Source organism: Plecotus auritus (genome assembly GCF_963455305.1).
Source record: "Plecotus auritus genome assembly, chromosome: 3".
NCBI classification, from domain to species: Eukaryota; Metazoa; Chordata; class Mammalia; order Chiroptera; family Vespertilionidae; genus Plecotus; species Plecotus auritus.
The window spans coordinates 202,490,187-202,513,408 of NC_137772.1; the positions used below are offsets into that span (position 1 = coordinate 202,490,187).

Here is a 23,222-nt window from a genome sequence, read left to right on the forward strand (position 1 = left end):
CCTGTGATTGTTGTTTTGTGACCACTTGCATACCCTCAGCAACATCAGCCTTCTTGATGGCCTCTTTATGTTTCAAAATTGTGCTAATCGATGATTTGCCAGCAACGATAGCAAACAACAAAAACAAAGCAAGAAAATATTCACAGCACAATTTGCTTAGATGTTAACCAAGGTTTAGCATCTTTGGGCATTGTCTCCTTTGTGACCTGAGATGCTTTTTGTCATGCGGGAGTATCAACATGAAAGGGTTGCCAGTTTGAGAACTGAACTGAAGTTTTGTTAGACAACCGAGACATTTTCTCTGTGAACAACTTGGTCGAGAACCGAAATGTTTGATTGGAGACATTTGAGAACCGAGGTTTGACTGTAGCTGTTCCACTGCACTTCTTTCTGATGGTAGCACCGAGGTCGTGGGGTCCTAGTGGTGAGTAAAGAACCATCTCATCAATTGCAATTGGAAGCTTTGGGTCCTTGAAAATACGGAGGCTAAAACTAGTGCTTCGGGGGACCTGGAAACCCCCTTTCTAGCATGCTCCAGGGACATGTTGTAAAATAAAGCTCCCCCAACGCAGAGGCCCTTCTGTTCTCTACTTGAGGTGTCTGCCTGATTAAAACAGTCATCTTCCAGAGATATTTGGGAGAGTGAGTCTAATAATTCCCTACCTCGTTTACTCATTATTCTTTAAGATAAAGTATAGTTATAAAATTCAAGGTGTTTTTTTCTTCCCCTCTCTTCATAGATTTGTGAAAGAAAAAAGACCTACTATATCTCCAAACTTCAATTTTCTGGGCCAGCTCCTGGACTATGAGAAGAAGATTAAGAACCAGACTGGAGCATCAGGGCCAAAGAGCAAACTCAAGCTGCTGCACTGGGAGAAGCCAGGCGAGTCTGTCCCTGTAGCCTCAGAGGCTGGACAGAGGAGCGAGGCGTCCCGCAGTCCGCCCTGTGCCGGCTCTGCTACCTCAGAGGCAGCAGGACAAAAGCCTGTGCTTCCTGCCAGTGTGCCCAGCGTACAGCCATCACTGCTGGAGGACAGCCCCCTGGTACAGGCGCTCAATGGGCTCCATCTGTCCTCGGACAAGCTGGAAGACAGCAATAAGCTCAAGCGTTCCTTCTCTCTGGATATCAAGTCAGTTTCGTACTCAGCCAGTGTGGCAGCATCCTTGCATGGGTTCCCTGCATCAGAAGATACTCTGGACTACTATAAACCTTCCGCCACTCTGGATGGGCCCAGCAAGCTGTGCCAGTTCTCTCCAGTTGAGGAAGTATCGGAGCAAACTCCAGAAGCCAGCCCAGATAAGGAGGAGGCCAACATCCCTAAGAAGCCGCAGACTGCCAGGCCTGCAGACAGCCAGAGCAAGCGATTGCATTCAGTAAGAACCAGCAATAGCGGTGCCACCCAGAGGTCCTTCTTATCTCCACTGCATCGAAGTGGGAGCGTGGAGGACAACTACCACACCAACTTCCTCTTTGGCCTTTCTACCAGCCAGCAACACCTTGCAAAGTCTGCCACTGGGCTGGGCCTCAAGGGCTGGCACTCAGATATCTTGGCTCCCCAGACCTCCACCCCTTCCTTGACCAATAGCTGGTATTTTGCCACGGAGTCCTCTCACTTCTACTCAGCCTCAGCCATCTACGGAGGCAGTGCCAGTTACTCTGCCTACAGCTGCAGCCAGCTGCCCACGTGCAGTGACCAAGTCTATTCCGTGCGCAGGCGGCAGAAGCCAAGTGACAGAGCCGACTCCCGGCGGAGCTGGCACGAAGAGAGTCCCTTTGAAAAGCAGTTTAAACGCAGAAGCTGCCAGATGGAATTCGGAGAGAGCATCATGTCGGAGAACAGGTCGCGGGAAGAACTGGGGAAAGTGGGCAGCCAGTCTAGCTTCTCAGGCAGCATGGAAATCATTGAGGTCTCCTGAGAAGAAAGATACTCGTGACTCTGCTGACAGTTTTTTTTTCTCGTTCACAAAAAATATTCCCTGTAAATCTGAAATATATATATGTACATACATATATATTTTTGGAAAATGGAGCTATGGTGTAAAAGCAAAAGATGGGTCAACACAATTGTTCTCAACATCTGCATCTGAGAGACCAGCTAATATTTCTCTCAACAAAAGTGGAAGGGCAGATGCTAGCGTTCCCCGTAGACAGATAAAGCAGTTAGTTACATGCAGTGAATTGCACATCCTCTCGTTCTTACCGAGTCACGTTTTATTTGGTGTTGGAGGACAGAGTCCCCTTCTGTTTTCATGTTGTGCTACAGAGATGTCAAGTTCTAGTCCTTGTCCCGTCCTTCCATAGTGCACCTTAGCGCTGAGACTGAGCCAGCTTGTGGGTCGGGTGGGTAGACCCTCCTAGGGACAGACCCTAATGGTAAATCCAAGAGAAATGATCACATCCAAAGCTGATCCACAGATCCAAGCTCACCGCACAGTCGAGTGACTCGCGCATCATTCTCCTGTTCAGACCATTAGGGGCCTTGCCAAGATGTCCTTTAGAGCAAACCCAGTACCTCAGACAGAAAGTTGGGGCTTTCACCACTACCGCGTCTGGAAGCCCGTCTTCTCGGCATTGTGAATAGGTAGGTAGCTAGTCACACTTTCCAGACCAATTCAAACTGCACAGATTTCCAGTTGGGCCTGGATGGAGGTAGTTAATATTTTCTTCCCTTCTTCTCAGCTTCATGAAGAAAGAGAAGGGTACCCACCTAGGATTCAGTGCAACAGCCAGGAATCTGGCAGCATAATGATTTAAGCTAAGTTGGGAGGCTAAACAAGTCTACCTCCCTCTTTATAAATCAAAGAAGCGTTCAGAATGGGGTTGGTAATCCTTGAAGGAAAGATTAACTTGGTCTAATGCCGATGTGAATTTATTTGGGTTGGTAGCAGAGCAGCAGCACCTTCCGATTCTCAGCCAGAGTAGGTGTTTTCCACTCGTTCCATTGCACAGGTACATTCTGTGAACGTGTGGCCTTTTAAGGGGAACTGCCAAGAGGGAGACAAACTATAGACAGAGTGAAGACGTTTGTACAGTTGCTGAGGAGAAGCAGGAAACTTGCTTCTCAGTGGTATTTTCTCCCTCAGCCTTTGAGAAGGGTGTTACTTCCTTAGACTTTCAGATTTACTAAACGGGCTGAGAGCGGCTTTAGTAAGCAAGGAATGTTCAGAATAAAACCGTATAGAGAGGGGGACCCTTTTCCCCCTCCCTACGTGGGAGTCCATTCTGTGGGGCTCTTCCATGTGGGAGTCTGTACTTGTTCTTCAATAAATCTCCACCTTTGCTATACAAAAAACAAAAACAAAAACAAAACCGTATAGGGAGGTGAGGAGAAGTGGTTGAATTTTGTGAGCTGAGTGGAAAGCCACAGTCAAGCTATTCTCAGAAAATATCCCCAACATTTCTTTAGTAGAAGGGACCTATAGAAATGGGGTGGGACCAAGGTGGTTTCTCAGTCCTTGACCTACAATCACTCTGGAATCAATCCTGGCAGCTGAAAATAGGAGGTGCTTAGGACAAGTACACGAGTGATAGTATATCCCTGCTTTTAAACGTCCCGGCTTAGGTTTTTGTCAGCTACAATATGGTCCTCCTTTGAAGCCTTAATTCACGTCAGCAGCTTTTTGGGGAAGGGGGTGTGTGTTATCATTGTTCCTTACTGTAAGTGTAGCTAGTTGCTGACTCATATCTCAGGTTTTTCTGTGTTTGAGAAATGGACAGTCTTTTGACTAGGATGTGACTTAATGTTTCCTATGGTGACTGCTAAAACCAGCATAGAATGACAATTTAAAACTGACTTGATCGTAACAATTAACATGACTGTGCACAGATAATGTGCTATGATGTGGGTTTAAAATGAAGGCAGGACAGTAATTTGCATAGGGAGTGGGTGCATTACCATATTGAAAAAGTTCTGTTAAATCATCTTGAGTTAGTTTTTCTTATACTTTTACATTTTGGGTGTAATCAGACATTCTCAAGGTTTTACACAGTAATTTTTGATGTGTTATGCATACACATACAAATGTGTAACAGCTCACTGCTTTCAGAGTTTGGTCACAACTGTTGAACATTTTTAAAAAATGAAAGCAATAGTTCCAATGTTAAGTATGTTTCAGGAGGGTTAGGGCACTTGGTTTAGATATCTGGGCAGAAATTTGCTGTCTGTCATTTGAGATTTCTCTTGACCATGGTCCCCCTTCCTTCCTGTGACTGTGATGTAGTCATACACTACAACCTTTAGTCCTTGATCATTAATGTCAAATCATCAGTTCTTGGAATCAAGACTACCATGCTGAGGGGGCAGCCTGGGAGGCAGGTCCTGGAGCTACTTGGGCGTTTGCAGACGGCGTGGTGGCTGGCTCTCCTCAGCATGTGATCCCAGGGAAGCCTGGAATCTACTAGGATGATACAGAACAGTGATTTTAAAGAGCAAAACTAGACTTTGTATGAGAAATGCTGGGAAATGGTTCAGGACATTTGTAAAGTGAGGTGGAAAGACTGTATAAATGTTTAATATGAATATAGTGTTCTTTTGGAGTAAGGCAAGCTGTTGAATGGTTAAATTGTGCATTTCTCAAGTTGATGTGTCATGTGTGTTAATACGATGAAATAAAATCAAAACTGGTACCTGTTTATACATAAATATGAGAAAGGACCTCTCTTTGCAGCTCTAAATTTGGTGGGAACAGCAATGTCGAAATTGTGAAAGGGGCAGTGGTAGAACCTATCCTGCTCTTACGTCAAAGAGGATTTAGCTCAACATAAAATGAGGTCATCAGACATATGATGTGCTCTGTCATTCACATGAAACACTGGATCATTAGCCTTTTCAGCCAGCCCTCCTTTCACATTTATGCCAGATGCACACTACAGCATGGAAACCTAAGGCACGTGGTAAGTATTTGCTGACTGATTGCATCCAGAACAAGTCCAGGGAAGGGATTAAAAAGGCCAGATACACATCTGTGGTACACTTTAGTGTGTATATACATGGTGCTATACTTCTTGTAGGAAAAACCGAGGAGGAATAGTTATTAAAGATCTGTTCTCCATTCTTGCCATGTACATCTATATATATATATATATATATATATATATATATATATATATATATATATATATATTTTAATTGATTTTAGAGGAAGGGAGAGAGAGAGAGAGAAACATCCATGAGACTGAAACACCAACATCGACGGAGGGCCTCCTGCATGTCCCCTACTGGGGATCAAGCCCGCAAGCTGGGCAAGTGCCTTGACTATTAAACCAGAGACCTCTGGGTGCATAGGTTGATGCTCAACCATTGAGCCACACCAGCCACATGCTACATACATCTTAATGACCTCTCTGCCTGTAAATGACGCTGGACTTACCTTCAGTGCAAGCTGATGGAGTAATGATGAGAATAAGAATTACAGGTGATGTCACTTAAGTTGGTTGAGAAAGCTTTCTGTGTTAAAGTTCGATTAAGAAAACGTAAAAGAAAGAAGGATTGGATTGGGTCAGCGAAGACTGGAAGAGCTGAGCTGGCTGGGACCTTGCAGAAAAATGGAGGTGGGCGTGTGACAGCATAAAGGAAGTATGGAATAAATCTGCCTCAAGATGGAAGGGGGCAGGAGAGCAGGTGTTTCAGTGAGAGGCTCGGATGAGAAGTTTAGATGTTGGGAAGGCCAGCAGGTCAGCCAGTTACTAGTTTAAATACAGTCAGATTTGGGGGGCTGAGTAGGCTGGTGCTGGAGGACTAGTTTGGGTCTGACAACTAAAATGTGACCAGGCCTTAGACTAAGGGGAAATCAGGTGTAGATGTGCAGTAGGGTGTGCATAGTGGGACTAGTTGAGAACCTTTTTACCCTTAAAACCTTCACTGCCATGTTATTTTTAGATACTGTCTGCTGTTGTTTTTCCGACACTAAGGAGGAATGTTTCAGGTCTAGTAAAACTTGTCTAGGTGCTTTTCTCTATTACTCTTTTGCGTCTATAAATGGAAGAGGGAAGTAAGTTATTTTCAGCATTCTGTGGGGCCCATTCATCCTGTACAGCATAATTATGCTGGTTATCTTTTAAAGCAGTGGTTCTCAACCTTCCTAATGCCGCGACCCTTTAATACAGTTCCTCATGTTGTGGTGACCCCCAACCATAAAATTATTTTCGTTGCTACTTCATAACTGTAATTTTGCTACTGTTATGAATCGTAATGTAAATACCTGTGTTTTCCGATGGTCTTAGGCAACCCTGCTCGCGGTTCTCAACCTGTGGGTCGCGACATCAGCTGGAAAATTACAGCACCTTCTTGGAAGATGTTTACAAGTCAATCATATTGTTGCAGTGTCTGTGCACAGACATCAAGTTGGGTTTACGTAAAAACAGAGGTTTCATTCCTTTGGTTCTAGCTGCAACACTGGGGTCAGTTTTAAATGCCATCCCACAGGAAACGCAGCCCGTAACCTCGGAAGCGCAGTGTCCCTGGCAAAGGGCAGCTTAGGGTTCATGTAGCTGTGGTCTGGGTCCTCTCTGGTCAGGGGAATTGTGACCGTTTCAAAGGCTGAATTAGAAGTACTTGGTTCACAAAAGCATTCAGCGTAAGTCATGACTCACTACAGAATAAAAGGTAGTAGTAGGAATATGCCTTAACTGGTGAAGAAAACTGAGTCATCAGTAAGTGCCGTCAAGGCTTACAGTGGCACGATGCCCCCGAACAAATCCCTGAGAGCAGTGGGTGCAGACACACCTGCGTCCCACGGGAGACACGGGTTATACTAGCAGCCAGCTGGATTTGGTTGCTTTTACATTTTGCCTTTTCTCATTTGAAATGTGAACCATTTATCTGGTTACCCTCCCCTTCCATAGCCAAGACATTTGAATCCTTGTATGTGTGCAAGAAATTAAATGTTATTTGTTATAAATGAGTGAACAATGACATCTTCGGGGCACTATGTAATGAAAGTGTGGGGGAAAGAAAAGTAAAATTACTTTTCTCATGATTAAAAAGATCTTACACCTAAAAAGTCCACAAGAAGAAAATTTTTACTTCACAATCTTTAGTATCAACATTTTAAATAATTTCATACTGAATACTATATATCTGGGTTTAGTTGAGGTATAAACAAATTGGGAAGAGGATATTTTCTATCTAGAATACAGTGTTTCCTCATTTCTGAAGATTCCTGGTTTTGCTTTGGGACTAAGGGAGATACCAAAGCTAAATAAATTCCACAAATCACAGAACCAGTGGCATATGTCAGTCCCCCAGGGCCACTGGTTTATGTAACCTTGGAAACGGCATGGTTGTAATACCTATAATGTACTAGTACCTTTTTCATATGTCAGAGGGAAAGCAAAGAAATACCTAGAGAATACTTTACAAAAGAATAAACAACCCTCCCGCAACCTCATTTCCTGAGTGCACTACTATATCTCAGGGTAGGTATGAAATCCTCAAAACTCATTTCATCAAATATTTATCCTGGCAGAGAATACAATTAAGTTACTAAGAATGAGAAAACTCTCAGGGAAACAGAAATGAAATATACATAAAGTCTGTCGTGAAACCTACATTATCACTTGATCTTAACCCCACAACTCATTTGTTGTAAATTTTTATGCACATAACACAAGGAGTGAAGGCCACCTGCTTCAACTAGTCAAACAAGGAGACTGCATGTTAGGGGCCTGTTTGATGGTGATCATAAATACAGATGAATCAACTGATAAGCAGAACATTCTATTTTTTTTTAATATATTTTATTGATTTTTTTACAGAGAGGAAGGGAGAGGGATAGAGAGTTATAAACATCGATGGGAGAGAAACATCGATCAGCTGCCTCCTGCACACCCCCCACTGGGGATGTGCCCGCAACCAAGGTACATGCCCTTGACCGGAATCGAACCTGGGACCTTTCAGTCCGCAGGCCGACGCTCTATCCATTGAGCCAAACCGGTTAGGGCAAGCAGAACATTCTTAAGAGAGCCACTGGACACCTAATTTGTAATTAACAAAAAGAAGGAAAGGACCGTTGTTCCCTTGGGAACTCAGAATTTAAAGTCACTACACCAAGACCCAAGGCCACTGCTCAGAGACGACAGGTCAAGACGGTCCTCATTGTTGCTAAAGAGTAAAGTATCAGAGTTGCAGACTTGAAATCTTAAGAGTTGGAAGGGGCTTGGGAGCCCATCCACACCAGCTTATGTGGTAGGGAGGTGGAAACTGAGACTCAGGGAAATTTAAATGACTTACTGGAGATCAAGACACTTCCAGCCAGGGCTCTTTCACAACTCCGCTGCCTCCTCACTCCTGAAACCTCCAAAGGCCAGGTAAGTCGTCAAGTATTAACTAGCAGACATCAAGCATACCTGTTACTTGAAATAACAAATCACCTAGATTCCCGGAATCCAGTGGAAAAAGTAAAATATTGAGTAGAGAAAGGACAGGTCACCAAGTTATCAAAGAACCACTAGGAATGATGCAGAATAGGGAGGGCTGTTAAAGGAACTGACCTTAAGCAGTTAGTTACAGCAGCTGGTACAAGTCTTAGTTCAGCTGTTTTTTCTTGGCCTGAAGTCACCGGGCAGGTGGCTGGGAAAGAAGCTGGATGTACAGCAGGGAGAGCCAATACAACTGAAGCCTGCAAGCAACATGGTGGACCCAACATCCATCTCACCAGAACCCAGCTGGCCTCTCCTCTGAGCCTGCATCCTCCCTGCTGCAGATGACCTGAAGCAGCCAGTGTCACACCGGCCTGGGATTGGGCACGGCAGCAGGCCGAGTTCCGGGGAGCTGGGGAGCTGGAGAAGCTCTGGGCCCAGCTGCTGTCCACCAGACCCATGAAATGTGCATGAGATGCAACATGGCCCAACCCACGGCAACTTCCAGCACTAAGCATGGGCATGGCGTTACCTGCCTAACAAGTGACATGCACACTTTTGTGGCCAAACCGAGCCGAAAATAAACAGGGAAGGGAATTCTGGGAAACACAGTATAAGTTAGCCAAGTGGACAATATTGTGAAACTAACACACACCATAAATATCTAATTAACTAGTATTCTTTAAAAATACATTGTTCTCCTCTGCTGCTCTCCAATAAGTATCTACCCAGGACTGCAATCTAAGTCAACGCCATGTTTTGTCTCATTCATTTTACTATGAAGTAAGTGGTGAGGGTGATGGCTCCTGGGCTCTTTTCCAGCCCTGGAGACAAGGCCTTCCTTCTCTGAAAGCTACAGCATGTCCTTGTGTTTGGAGCTGGGTTCTGTCTTCAATAGGAACTCAAAAAAGGACAGTGATGGTGATGGCTTTAAAATGCCACTTACTCTCAGTCCAGGTGAAGGGAATATGAGTATTCCTTGTATTATATTTTTCCACTTTTCTTCCAGTTTAGAGATTTAAAAAATGAAGTTAGAAAAAAAATAGTAATGAGAGTAGGTGGGGCCTAGTATAGCCATATTAAAGTGTATTGTGAAATTATAATATTAATATAAAAAACAAACAGCATGAAAGAGTATGCAGAGAAAGATCAACAGGCCAGGTAGGCCAAGTATTAACCAGCCGACAGTAAGTGGCATTTTAAAGCCATCACCAGCATTGTCTTTTTTTTAGTTCCTATTGAATACAGAACCCAGCTCCAAGCCCAAGGACATGCTGTAGCTTTGAGATGATTAGAGTAAGTTTAACACGTGAAAGAAGGGAGAGCTGCCCATCAGTGAAAGGAACAAAGTTATTCATTCATCAAGATCCTGACCACCCAAAGGCGTGATGACGACAAGCTCCTTTCACCAGTGCGGCCCAAGCGAGGTGAAGGCATAGCTCCCCACTCCCAGCTCACTGCTTCGTGTTCCTCCATGGTTCCCTCAGACCACTCCATCTCCTCGGGCTGATGTCTCCACCCACCTCACCAGTGCCCCGGGGGGCAGAAATGGGTGCTGGGGTCATCCTGGGAAAGAGGGAGGTGCAACCCTGGCCTCTTCTCTGGGCTCTCGTTTCCAACTTGTCTTCCCGGCTCAGAGGGAATGAACAATCTTGATATTATTCTGGTCCTTAGAAAACCCTAGAAATTGTTGTTTTCCTATGTCTGAGTTTTTAAAAATTATTTTTTTCCATTTAGCTTAGAGTATTCATGTTTCTCCTGTCATTCAGTATATAGTCCTGAATACTGTCCATTCTGGACTGTATTGTACTCCATTGATCTTTCTCTGCACACTGTTTCAAGCTGTTTATGTCCTACAGTTTATTCTGGGTTCTAAGGACCTTGCAAGATAGTACCCCATTACCATCCAAGATTTAAAAAATTGTAAGCTCCAAGAAGCAGGTAAAGCTTACCTGGGATATGCTAAGTGAGATCAACGTTCATCTTACAAACATACTGAAGGCTGTTTCTGACACTGAAGAAACCCCTAAGGTTTGGAGGAGTAGAGGAGCCCGGTGAGTCCTGTATGACATCCTGGCCTAGGGCTTCCCTTCCTCCTCAGCTCTGACTCACTTCCCCTGCCTGGACCTGTTCCCACATCCCATTCCTTTGCTAGTTCAGTTTTTTTCTTCCATTTGAACATTTATGACGTGCAAAGTACTGCACGGAGTAGCTCTGGTTACTCAAATTGCTTCATTTCCTAAACTCTCATAGAAATCAGCAGCATTCTGAGTTTACTGTCTTCACAAAAGAAGGGCAGGGACGCTGTGGTCATTTCCATCTCCCCGGCACAGGGTCTGGCACATCCGATGGCGCCATGAACACCTGCTGGAGTGAGTGCTGTCGGGTGTCCTGTCAAAGCCGGCCGCGCCACAAGTCTGCCAGGCCAGTGAAACAGATGCTGGCTAGAACCTTATTACACAAATGGGCGCCCTACAGTGTCGGTGTAACAAAGAGAAACTGAGCTTCGCACCAGGAACCCAGTTGGCAGTGGGAGATGAGCCCGATGAGGGTGTAGAAAGGGAGTTGCCAGTTTCCGATGACAACACACCGTAACCTGGCACACACCAACACTGGCATTTAAAAGCCAGTACCAGCATTAGTTCCTGTTGAATACAGACCCTGGAGCAGGAAGAGGGTGCCTAGAGAAAGGCCTGTAGGGTGGAAATGGGGGAGGAACAGTAACAATGCACAGGCCCGGATTAAATTAGTTTTTTATGTTTACACCCGTAACCCAGAGCCTTGACAACATTTCATGGAGGCATCAAGGACACAGAGCTCCTTAACATACATACCCCTCCCCTTCGCTCCACATCTTCACTCCACAAGCTAGACTAAATAATATACACTCTCAATTTAAAAAAGCTAAACAAAATAAAATAACTCCCAATGCAGAGTTCTGGAAAGAATTCCTAATAAAACTGTCCCGACATCAGGTATCACTGATATTAGTTTGGTTCATTTTGCAAAGGAAACTGCATCCAGAAAAGGGGGAGGTAGGGCAACATGAGGTTTTCAGGCCAGCGGGCTGCCTCACAGCCCCTTCCACCAGCTCCGAGCCGGGTCACATCATCCCGCTTGGTTCCAAGTGTCCTCAGGGTCCTGGTGGCGCCAGGCTCTGTCCCCAGGGAACACTGCCTGGCTGGAGGGGAGAAGCCGCTACAGCTTGAGCTCTCGGTCTGGCTTCATGCTGAAGGGCTCCAGCCGCTCGCCCTCGGGCAGCATGCTGTTGAGCCTCTCCATCAGGGGCACGGTCTGGTCTATGCCCATCTGTATGCGGCGGAGGATGGCGGACATTTCGTTGACTTTCTGGATCTGCTCTGCGTATTTGGCATACCTTTTCTGGCGCTCTTGCATGAAGCTAAAGAGAGTTTCTACCGAAAGGTCCATCTGTAGAAGGGAAGGAAGTGAAATGCATTAATCTAGTTCAAGTCCTCTCTGGAGCAAGTCCGGTGGTCAGCGCTCCGCAGGAGGCACAGAGCCCCTCAGGTCAGGTGGGAGCCGGCTAGCTGTAGGGGAAGCAAGTGCTGGGGATTAAAAAACCTAGAACCATCATTAGAGGGAGACTAAGAGATGACTGTCTCGGCTCTGTGTTTTGGGAACATGAGCCATTTTGTACCTTGTTGAGACCCTGGAATTTCTATCTCAATCTGTCTACATGAAAGAATCCTGGGCTCAGGCTCAGATCAGGCTCTGAAGCTGGCTCTGCCACGTGGGTTGATAATAATTATGCTTTCTATCTCAAGGTCTTCATCTGCAAGCAACGGAACAAACTCAGGAGCTGCAGGTTGCTGTGAGGATGAAATAACACCTGCAGATACGTGTAGCACAGGACCCGGGGTGGCACAGAGGTGCTTTAAACCCTACTCTTCATTCTCCCTCTCTTCCCTGGTGGCTTTCCCTGCCAGAACCAAAATGCCAACCACGGCTCAAGTCCATGCCCTCTGAGGCAAACTGTGAGGAGCGCTTCGTGTATCCTCTCCCCCAGTTAAACAAACTGGAGGCTCCGGGCTCCCCTTCTGTGACCTCTTTTCTTCCCTTCATGGAGTTCTTTGGAGCCTACCATCTGGATAAAGCAGGGGGAGGGAACCTTTAGCATGTCCGGTGCCTGTACCCCCTCCTGTGAGTAGACCCCACATCCACTCCCTCCCAGTTTCCTCCCCCGACCAGTGAAGAAACAAATTATCAAAGACTCACTCTGCTATCCCAGAGTTCAAGTGCTATGGCTGCCCTTCTCATCTATCCCAGGAGCACGCCCCTTCCCAACCACAATCGTGCCAAGTGCTGGCATTCCATCAAGCTACCACAGAGCCTCTGCAAATGGTGTGACCAAAACAAAACTAACTAACTAACTAACTAACTAACTAACTAACTAACTAACTAACATCCAAGAGGCCAAAGCTAACCCCACCAAAAAAGAACCAGTTCTGTTTGTACACTGTCTGTGGACAGAGGGATGGTGTTAGAACTCAGTGCTTGATTTCTGGGTTGGGTCCTCCGTTGTTCTGTGATGCCGAGGGGACAAAAAGACAGCTAGTGGGAAGGGGTGCAAGGAGAAAACAACAAAACAAAAACCATCTGAGTGGGAAACTCCAAAAAATGTGGAAACAGTTTATACTCTCAGAGGGTTTTGTGCAACCCCGTTCAGTCACTCAGCACTCTGGAGGTAGTGAACCAGTAAATTATTGCGTTCATGACAGTCAACCGCCAGGCCTTTCCAGGGTGGCGATTCAATCCAGCACCTAGACACACTCCACTTCTGAGCGGCACCGGAAGATGGGGGAGCCAGTTGGAATCCTCATAAGAACCAGCCGGGTCATGGGACAGCCTGCTCCAGAATCCAGGACCCTCTCAGGTTATCGCATTTCACTTGACAGGGGCATCCCACCCCCCAACCCCCAACGCAACAGAGGAGACAGGCACGTGAGGAGTTTATTATGTCTAAGGCCCTTGGCAATAAGCCCATTCCCCCTGATATTTACTTGATCAGACAGTTTTTACAACCATTTTAGCAAGGTGTTTGCTCAATAGTATATATGTCCCTACACATTTGCGCATCCAGCTGGGCCCCAGGTTTAATGTAGCCACAGCTTTAGTTCAGAGCCACATCATGTTTCATGCTTAGGTGAGAATACATCACTCAAGCATGCTATTCATACATGCTTACAGTCTGGCTTTCAAGAGCCAACTGCATAACAGTCCATGAAAGAAAAAAACAACTTAAGGTTGAGTGACCTCCAAGGTCTCAGAATGACAGAACCAAGCCTAGAACTCAGACCTCCTCAGTCCAGCATCTTCCTTTTACATGTATTTCCCAAGCAAGAGCGTGCCCCACTGGTGTACATGAGATTGTAGTTGGTATGTGAAATTTCAGTTGGTACATGGCTTAACATTGAACAACGTCAAGGTACATGATGGAAAAAGTCGTTGCCTTTTAAATCCTTTCCCATTCTTTCTGATTGCTATAAGAAATTCTCAATTTGGTGCAAGTAAGAGTTTAATACCTGGAAAAGTATAGTAAAATTGGTGATACCCATTTCTCATGTCCTTTTCTCTCTTGAGGCAACACTGTTCCTGATCCCTAACCCCTGTCCCTATCTTTGTATGGTCAGTGAACCCCAGTACAGACTTATTTTACCACATCTGATGTGACTTTAGGCAGTAAAGTCACTATCTAATGCAATTCTGGATCTTACCATTGTGACAATCTGGGACTTATCCTTACTCACCTTTCCTATTTCTATTTTTGGAACAAAGATTTTAGAAGCATAAACAGACATGTGTTGAGTCCTGTAGAGTGAACATGCAAGGTCATATGGATATAGATACTGAGAACCAAAACTATTCACACCCACACAGCTTACTGTGTACATTAACATGACGTTTCTTTTCCACTGTCTTTGTTAACATAACTTTACTGTTCCAGGAAACTCAGGCCCAGAAAGAGAAATGTTGCAAAAAGTTTGTTTCAGGAACTTCCAGAAACATCATTTAAATGTGGAAAAAAAAATATTTTCCAATACAGAGAATGCCTGTTTATTCTCCACAACCCTTGCCTTGAAATCCTTGTTTTGCCGTGACTAAGTTCTAGTCAGTGGATGTATATGTGGAAGTTGCCCGTGGCAGCTGTTAGCTGGCACACTATTTGCTCTCCTCCTTCTCCTCTTCATCCCTTCCTTCACTCTGCTGTTGCCGGAATGTGGATGCAGCCCCCTTAGACCACAAGAATAACTGGATTGGCAGAGCAGAAAGCTAGAGAAGTCTGGGTCCATGAGGAGTTTTGTGGCTGAGAGTAGTACCAGGCATGGGAGAGAAGCATAAACTTCCATTTTATATAAGCCACTGTAATTTTGGGTCTCTGTAACAGCAGCTGAATTTAATCTTTAACTGACAGAAATGAATGAGGTAAAGTTCTTGCCCTCAAGGAACCAAATATTTACTTTCAAACTCATACTTCAAACCTTGTCCTACATATTCATACATTGTTTTTTTGTGGCAGTACATTTCAAAGGACAGGTGAAAGAGGTGGTGAGATGATTTGTGGGTATATCTGTGGGCTTTACCAAAACATTAGATCTCTGCAGAATGTGCTCAAATTTGTTCCCTATATCATTGAACCGCGGTTTGCCACTCTGTTGACTAATGAGTTTGCCGACCACTGCCCTATATGAACGGGGCAGCCTATTTGCCCACCTGGTCAGTCCACTGCTGGATATGGATCCAAAATATCAGCAAATCAAATCCAGCAATATACGAAAGGGTAATGCATCCTAACCAAGTGAGGCTTAGTTCAAAGATGCATACTTTTACAGCATCTGGCAATCAAAGTAATCTGCCATTTCAACAGAACCAAGATTAAAAATCATATAATCATTTCAATAGATGCAAAAAAAGCATTGAACAAACTCAATTATAAAAAATTTCAGCAAACTAGAAACGGAAGAACAACAGTCCTCAATTGATAAAGGGCATCTATGGAAAAGCTACAGTTAGTGGTGAAAGACACTTTCCCCCCTAAGATCAGGAACAAGGATGTTCACTCTCATCACTTCTATTCAACATGGTACTAGAGGTGAGAAGTTTAATAAATAAGGGCAGAAAAAAGGCGGACATTTTGAGGAATCCAAACAGACACACTGTATCTCTGTTGTTATGACTCATCTCTATTACACCAGCTTCAAGGCTCTCAGTCACTCAGATGACAGTTCACCATTGTGTGTTTTTGCTGACAAGTTTTATTTGTGTTCTGAATTTCTGCTACTGAAAAATCTTACAACAGAGTCCAATTACTCAGCCCAAAGTTTCCTGACAGAAACACAGAAACACTTCACATGACGTAATAACTGAAATCACTACTTGCCTACAAGTCCTTCCTTGTGTTTTTATGTTCAGCCATGACAATGAGTAACTATTACCACTGTTTGGTGTTATCCAACATGGTAAAATATAAATATTTATGTGAATGTGCATGTGTATTTTTTTTAAAAACATTTTGAAAGCAGACAGAAGAGCTTTTGTATCTTCTCCAGCTTAAAATTCTTTGTTACATAAAATTTCCCGATAAAGTGAGCTTTGATGCTGGTTTGGGACAGGTGGGTCATCCTATGGAAGATGTCTACATGCTTAATGAGATTTCCTTTTCAAACTAAAGGTAATCTCTTCAAAGTACTGATACATTTTACAAGGGCCTATAGCTTTACTGGTAAGTTAGAAAAGATGCATGATCCAACAATAAGAGAGCCTCATATAGATATTGTATAAGATGGCCAAAAATAAGTTTAATAACTTTTTTATGGGTCAAAAGAAAAACGAGCAGGTAAACTGTGTTCCACAGTTAACAAAATTCAAGTCTATATGATCAGTAGATTGTTGCTTTTCCTATCCCTAAATTACTTACGTTTACAAGAAATATTAAAAACAAAAAAGACTGCTTAAGAATTTAAGGAGACTATGTTAAAAAAAAATCACACACCTTTATATCCTTTAAAAGCAATGTCCAGTTTTTAATGTGATGTCGCTCAGTTAACTTAAGCCTCAGGGTCAATTTTTATTTGATATCAATAGGTAGTTCACTTTCTCTGTGCTCATTCTACACCTAAATTCAATTTAAGAACATGAGCTCCTGGGGAGGAGGAGGCCATGGTGAGCCAAGGCCAGCTATCCCAGGGCTATCTGTCCCTCTTCTCAAATTCTGAATCCAGTCCCAGCTCTGTTCCTCCCTTGCAAGGACAACCCCTGTGCTCCAAAATGTAACAAATATACAGTGACACACAATTCTGTTCTTTTATTGTAAGATTTTTTTTAGCTAAAGGGCTAAAAGGAAAAATGACAATTCATCATGTTTTATACCGTAGCTATCTAAATAATCAATTCTGGGGCCAGTAACAATCTGTAGGGACTTGGCCATGCCTCAAATGCCTATTTGGAGATAGGCATATTACTGATTTTTAGAAATGTAGGTTCACCCCCACCCTAAATCCTTGACATGGCTAATAATTCATTACCATAAAAAGATAGAAGGCTAATAGAAACAAAGGATACATGAAACAGACTGACAGCTGTGAGGGAGGTAGGGGCTAGAAACAAGGTGAAGAAATTAGTCAAAGAACATATAGGCACAACCCATAGACACAGACAATACTGTGGTGTTTGTGGTGTTGGCCAGAGGGAAGGGGGGTGGGCTGGGTGGAGGTGGGCAAAGCGGGGGGGTGGGGGTGGAAATGGGGACATCTGTAATAGTGTCAACAATAAAAATAAAGTAATAAAAAGAAAGCTTGAATTTAAATTCTACTAGTTGTATGACAAATCACAAACTGAGTCTCAGTTTCTACTTTTTTAAAGTGGTAATAATACCACCTGTCATCCATCCTTCCCATCTCACAGTAGTGTTATGAAGATTATAAATGAGAGGATTTATACAAAAGCAATCTAAAAATAGAAAAGTGCTAATAACAAATTCCATGGAATGGCCAAATCTGCATAGAGATTTGTTTTTCATAATGCTAAAATGAAATGAAGAAATTCTCAGATTATATGACCACATTCAAAGAAAAGTATTCATCAAGTGATGAATGGATAAACAAAATGTGGTCTATTTTCAGACAGTGGAATATTATTCAACCACTAGAGGCCCGATGCACGAAATTCATGCAAGGGGCTTGGCCCTCACAGCCACAGTGGCTTGCCTCGGCCCTCCCAGCTCCTGCTTTGTCCGGTCTAATTAGCATATTACACTTTTATTATTATAGATAACTAGAGGCCTAGTGCACGAAATTCGTGCATGGATAAGGTCCCTAGCGGCTGCCGGCCGGGGCCGCCCTTCGCATCTGCCTTGGCCTGGTGCCGCCCACTCACCTGCTCCACCATCCTGCTGTGGTCCTGCTCTCGTTGGGGCCCATTGGGGCTGGCAGTGCCTCCACGGCTGCCCACTGCCAGGGCTGCGTCACTGACGCCTGCCATGTTCCGCGCCACCCCCTGGTGGTGAGCGCACGTCTAACTCCCAGTCGGCTGAACTCCCGCCCATAGGGACAATTCGCATATTAGCCTTTTATTATATAAGATAAAGAATGCAACTGACAACATTTGCAACAAATGCAAGGCTGCAACATGGATGAGCTTTGATAACATCATGCTAAGTGAAAGAGGCCAGACACAAAGGGCCACATATGATTCCATTTGTATGAAATGACTAGACTAGGCAATCCATAGGCGTAGGAAGCAGATTAGTGATTATTGTGGGACAGGAGAACAGGAGATGGGGAGTGATTACTAATTTATGGGGGTTTCTTTTTGGGGTGATGAAAGTGTTCTGGAATTAGACAGTGGTGTTGGTTGCACAACTATGTGACTATACCAAGAACCATTGAACTGTACACTATAAAAGGGTGAGAGGTACCCCAAAATCGAGATCTCAGCCACCTCCTGGAACCTTTTTTGCCGGTATGTAAACTGACTCCACAATGGCCACTGAGGAGAGAGAGGGAGACAGAGAGAAAGAGAGAGACTGCCTCCTGCAGGCACCCGGACCAGGCTAGGGCCGGGGATCAAACCACAACTGAGGTACGCGCCCTTAACTGAGGTACGCGCCCTTAATGTTCTCTGGATGCCTCTCTCTGACACAATGGGCAGGTGTTTTCATTAATTGCATCACAGGCCAATTGTCACCAATTACCCCACACTATACATATTGAAGCTACCCTGTTTCTGAAGACAACCGTTTGCAATGACAGCTTACAAGAGTAAACTCTTGCTATTTATTTTCATATCACACCTTTGGCGGATAAAGCACACAAGAAGGGAAACTTCTCTGGAAAACCTCAGTCCACATGGTCTCAAAAACAAAAACTGAAATCCATACTACTGGGACTGTGTCTTTAGTAATCTATGTACATCACATTAGGATGACTGGGTAGACAGAACACAGTCTATATCAATCGGTAATTCCCTAGTTATTTTCATTACTGTAATAAAATAATGTATAGCAGTTACAGCTACTATTAATTATCTATTAAATGTTAGGCATTTTACTATGTACTACACTGAGTGGCCAGATTATTATGATCTCTGAATGCATAATAATCTGGCCACTCAGTGTATATCCTATATAATAAAAGGCTAATATGCAAATTGTCCCCTCAACCAGGAGTTCGACCAGGAGGCAGGCCGGCCAACAGCCCATGTCCCCTCCCCCTGGCCAGGCTGGCCTGACTCCACCCATGCACAAATTCATGCACCAGGCCTCTAATATATATTTAAACCCAGGCCTCTTCACCGAATCTTTGCCTATCTTTTCTACAGAGCTCATTAATTCAAATGTCAATTCATTTCACTGAAATACATTCCATGTTGAGCAATGTGTTCTATACATTTTTGAAATCCAAAATAGATGACCTTGGCAACTTTTAGTTTTCAAGTGCAGTGAAAGAAGACTTTTGTTTCTAATTTAACCACCAATATTTAATTTCTTAATAAAAAACAACAACAAATTACCAGACAAATTATAAAAACAAAACCTGAGAGGAGATTAAAGGGATAAACTATCTATTAGTAGATCAACTTGAACGACATTTTCACTGGCAAAGTCTGTTTGCACACTTTGTACTCGGACATTTCACTTGTCCAAGCATTTCATGATTCTTGACTCCACGAAGGGGGCTTTGAACATAGAACTTTAGAGCGGCGAGGGTCCCGAGAGAGTATTTGATCCCACCCCTCTCACTTTACCAGACCAACTCCAAAGTGGTAAATACATTATTTGCCTAAGTCTACACAGCTGGTGCTGCCAGCTCCAGGGCTGGACTCCACATCTCCTCAGTCCCAGGGCCACCACATGACATTCCTGTCAACTATCCCGTGCACTAAGCTGGCCAGTGACATTTCCTTTCCTGTAGCTAGTTCTATCCTGTCGGATGAATTGTAACTGTGTGTGAAAACTGTGATCTAAAACAATGTTTTTCAATACACCATTTCTAGACATAAGGAAAACACAATATCTACTACAGATTAATGTCAAAATCAAATGATAAGGTCAAAACATCTCCATGTCCATTAGGAACAGAACCTGCTCAGGTGGACCCAGATCTGCAACCAGGAAGCTATCGGTCAAAACTGTGCGGTTTCTGCTTCCCCTGGAATGACATAAGCCTTCTCCAGCTCCTTGCTAGCTTGCCATTTCCTGTTGCTCAACGGCAAACAATGGGCAGACTGTCGCCAGTGTTTTCATTAATTACAACACGGGCTGAATGGTATGGGTTACCACATAGTGGACATTTTGAAGTGACCCTGTTTCCTTTGTTCAAACAATGTATCTGTCTCAGCAAAGGAACAAATTTTATTTGGGTCTTTAAGAGAACCAAGAGATACCAGGACCTCAGGAATTTGAATTGCATCACTTTGTTCCAATTATTATTTTACGGCTTGCCCAACTTCCCCTTATGCCTTCTTACCCTTGGCAGTTATGTCTAGGCAAGGAGGTGGGAAAGAAATCTCAAAACCTTTAAGCAGTTTCCCAAAGCTAAATATGTTAGGCAGGCAGATTCCCCTCTCCCTCGAACCCGCCCCCCCCCCCCCCAAAAAAAAAGGGCTAGGGAGGGACACTGAAAGGCAGAACATCAGGAAAAGAAAAAGATCAGGGTAAACGGAAGGCTGGCCGGAGGGCAGAAATCCCACGCCTCCCTCCCCCTTGGGAGAGCTTTCCCTGGACTCTACGAAGACATCAGTCCAGGGCACTCTGACACCTCAGATCTTCTGCCTCCTTGACAAGTTCCCGTTCTGCTTTCTAATTAAAGACCCCCTTTCTCTGCCTTCCTTCCAGAGTGGGACTGGGGAGGTATGACGCCCCTTGGCGCAGGTCCGCTCCCTGGCTCCCCTGACTGCCCCTCTCCGTCCACCTCCATGACTACCATAGTCCTCAGAAATCCTTTCACAAGAAAGTAAGCGATGGGCAGTGCAGAAAAGGTAGCCTCAGCGTAGGGAGAGCTGGCATTTTAAAGGTGTAAATCTGGGGTCATCAGGGTTATTTTTTGAAGTGGGGTTGCATCCTATAAGGGTCACTTTTGAAATATAAACATATACTGTGAAACCAGGAAGGAAATATGATAAAGGGATATTGGGTCCGGGAAAGTTAGCATTAGGTACAAACATGGAGAGAAGCTGGCAGGTAAAAACCCTTGCATAAAGAATCGAAGAGAAAGAAAAAAAACTGCCGTAGAAAGCATCTGGAATCTCAAGTGTGGGTTTTAGGTCTGGGTTGAGTCCCAGCTCCTCTACTTAACAACTGTGTCACCTTGAATGGTTGCCCTTTGGGTCTCTGAACCTTGGCTTCTTTATCCGTCATACACAGATGATAATGTATGTAGCATGTCCATTCCAGACCTGGCACACAGTAAACATCTAAAAAAAGATGGCTGCATTATTACTACTACCACCACTTCTACTTCCGTAGGAGACGTGTGTAGAAGCCACGCCGGCAGATGGAGTTGATGGATGAAGAAGAAAACCTGGGAGCCACATCAGTGACCTGGACTCCCCTTCCCAATGCCAGGATCAAAGGGAAAGAAAAGTCAGTCTGTATGACCTCAGTGACACATTCAATAGTTTAAACCTGAGCGGAGGTGATTAAACAGCGTAAAACTGGACTAATTATGTGCTCTACAATTCCCTTACTTAGGAACCCCAACTATCTATGAACATAACCCCTTTTTTGACTCAGAGAGAACAGGCCTTGGTGTGGAGATAAATATTTTACAGCTGAAATCCTCTAACTTATGCCTAAAGAACAAACAGGTGACACCGACTATGAGGAGGAGATGATGATGGTGATGACGATGACAATGACACTAAGGTACTATGTTGGTATCCTGTATCCCACTTGACACAGAGTGTGTGCTCCTAAACCCTGTGCCGGATGACCTATCCTGACATAGGAGAGCCTGACCTCTAAATCCAGAGGCTCCTATCGTCACCCGCACAGAGAGCTGATGCTCATCATCGCTACACAAACTCATCCAGCAAACAAACATTTCCTGAGCCCTGGGGGAGAAATGAGACAGGAGACCCCTTCTTAAAAAATTTCTTTTTCTAATTTATTGAGTTTAGAGAAAGAGGAATGGAGAGATGGAGATGGAGAGGGAGAGGGAGAGGGAGAGGGAGAGGGAGGGAGGGAGGGAGAGAGAGAGAGAGAGAGAGAGAGGGAGAAAGAGAGGGAGAGAGAGAGAAAGAGAGAGAGAGAGAGAGACTGATTTGTCGTTCCACTTATTTATGCATTCATTGGCTGCCTCTTGCATGTGCCCTGACTGCAGATTGAACCCTTGGTGCATAGGAACGATGCTCTAACCAACAGCTACATGGCCAAGGCCAGGAGATGCCTTCTGAAACCAATGGGAACCAGGAATGATTCATGGATAGGCTGCTGGCTATACTGATGGGAGTACAGGATTCATCAGGCAGAGACGAAGAGCAGATTCTAGCAGCAGGCAGCACAGTAGAAGGCATGGGCAGGAGTGGAGACCAAGGAGCAGTCTGACTTTAGTGGATCTGGGAGACTATAACTATGATTATTACAAGACTATAGACCCGGTGCACAAATTCGTGCATGGGTGAGGTTCCTGGGCCTGGCCGGCTGGTGGGGTGGGGTGCAGGGGAGGAGGGGAGGGAACAGACCATGGGAGGTTGGCTGGCTGTGGGAGGTTAGCTGTGGGAGCGCATTGACTACCAGGGGGCAGCTCCAGTGTTGAGCATCTGCCCCCTGGTGGTCACTGCACGTCATAGTAACCAGTCAACGGGTCATTCGGTCGAACAGTTGTAAGGGTAGCTTAGGCTTTTATATATATACTAGAGGCCCAGTGCACAAAATTCGTGCACTCAGAAGGGGGGGTCCCTCAGCCCAGACTGCACCCTCTCACAGTCCGGGAGCCATCAGTCGGACATCCTTAGCACTGCCGTGGAGGTGGGAGAGGCTCCCACCACCGCTGCTGTGCTAGCCAGCCATGAGCCTGGCTTCTTGCTGAGCAGCGCTCCCTCTGTGGGAGCACACTGACCACCAGGGGACAGCTCCTGCATTGAGCATCTGGCCCCTGGTGGTCAGTGCGTGTCATAGCGACCAGTTGTACTGCTGTTCGGTTGATTTGCATATTAGCCTTTTATTATATATGATGATAATGTCTTACTATGGGCAAGGCCTCTAATTCATTTTTTTTTTTAGGTAGTTAAAGGGAGGGACAGAATTTTCACTTGAGCCTGAAGCTAAAATTGCCCTTAGCTCAAAAATCTGCATACCACTGAGACACATCTTGGTAAGGCTCATTCTGAACCCCCACACTGTTCT

The 23,222-nt window shown here is 44.6% G+C and overlaps 2 protein-coding genes across 3 annotated transcripts in view; one reads left to right on the plus strand and one right to left on the minus strand.

Moving 5' to 3' along the window:
• Positions 1–4,640, plus strand: part of DUSP16 (dual specificity phosphatase 16) — a 93,675-nt gene extending 89,035 nt beyond the window's left edge. Inside the window, exon 8 of the mRNA XM_080663121.1 lies at positions 741–4,640. Coding sequence (XP_080519247.1) covers positions 741–1,917 — 1,177 coding nt within the window. The 3' untranslated portion in view covers positions 1,918–4,640. The remainder of the gene's footprint in view (positions 1–740) is intronic.
• A 3,112-nt stretch (positions 4,641–7,752) lies between these two features.
• BORCS5 (BLOC-1 related complex subunit 5) overlaps positions 7,753–23,222 on the minus strand; it is a 78,016-nt gene continuing 62,546 nt past the window's right edge. The window contains exon 4 of one of the 2 annotated variants that reach the window (XM_080663124.1): positions 7,753–11,788. In XM_080663124.1, the coding sequence (XP_080519250.1) occupies positions 11,558–11,788 (231 nt within the window). In that variant the 3' untranslated portion in view covers positions 7,753–11,557. The remainder of the gene's footprint in view (positions 11,789–23,222) is intronic. The other variant, XM_080663125.1, reaches the window with a different exon arrangement.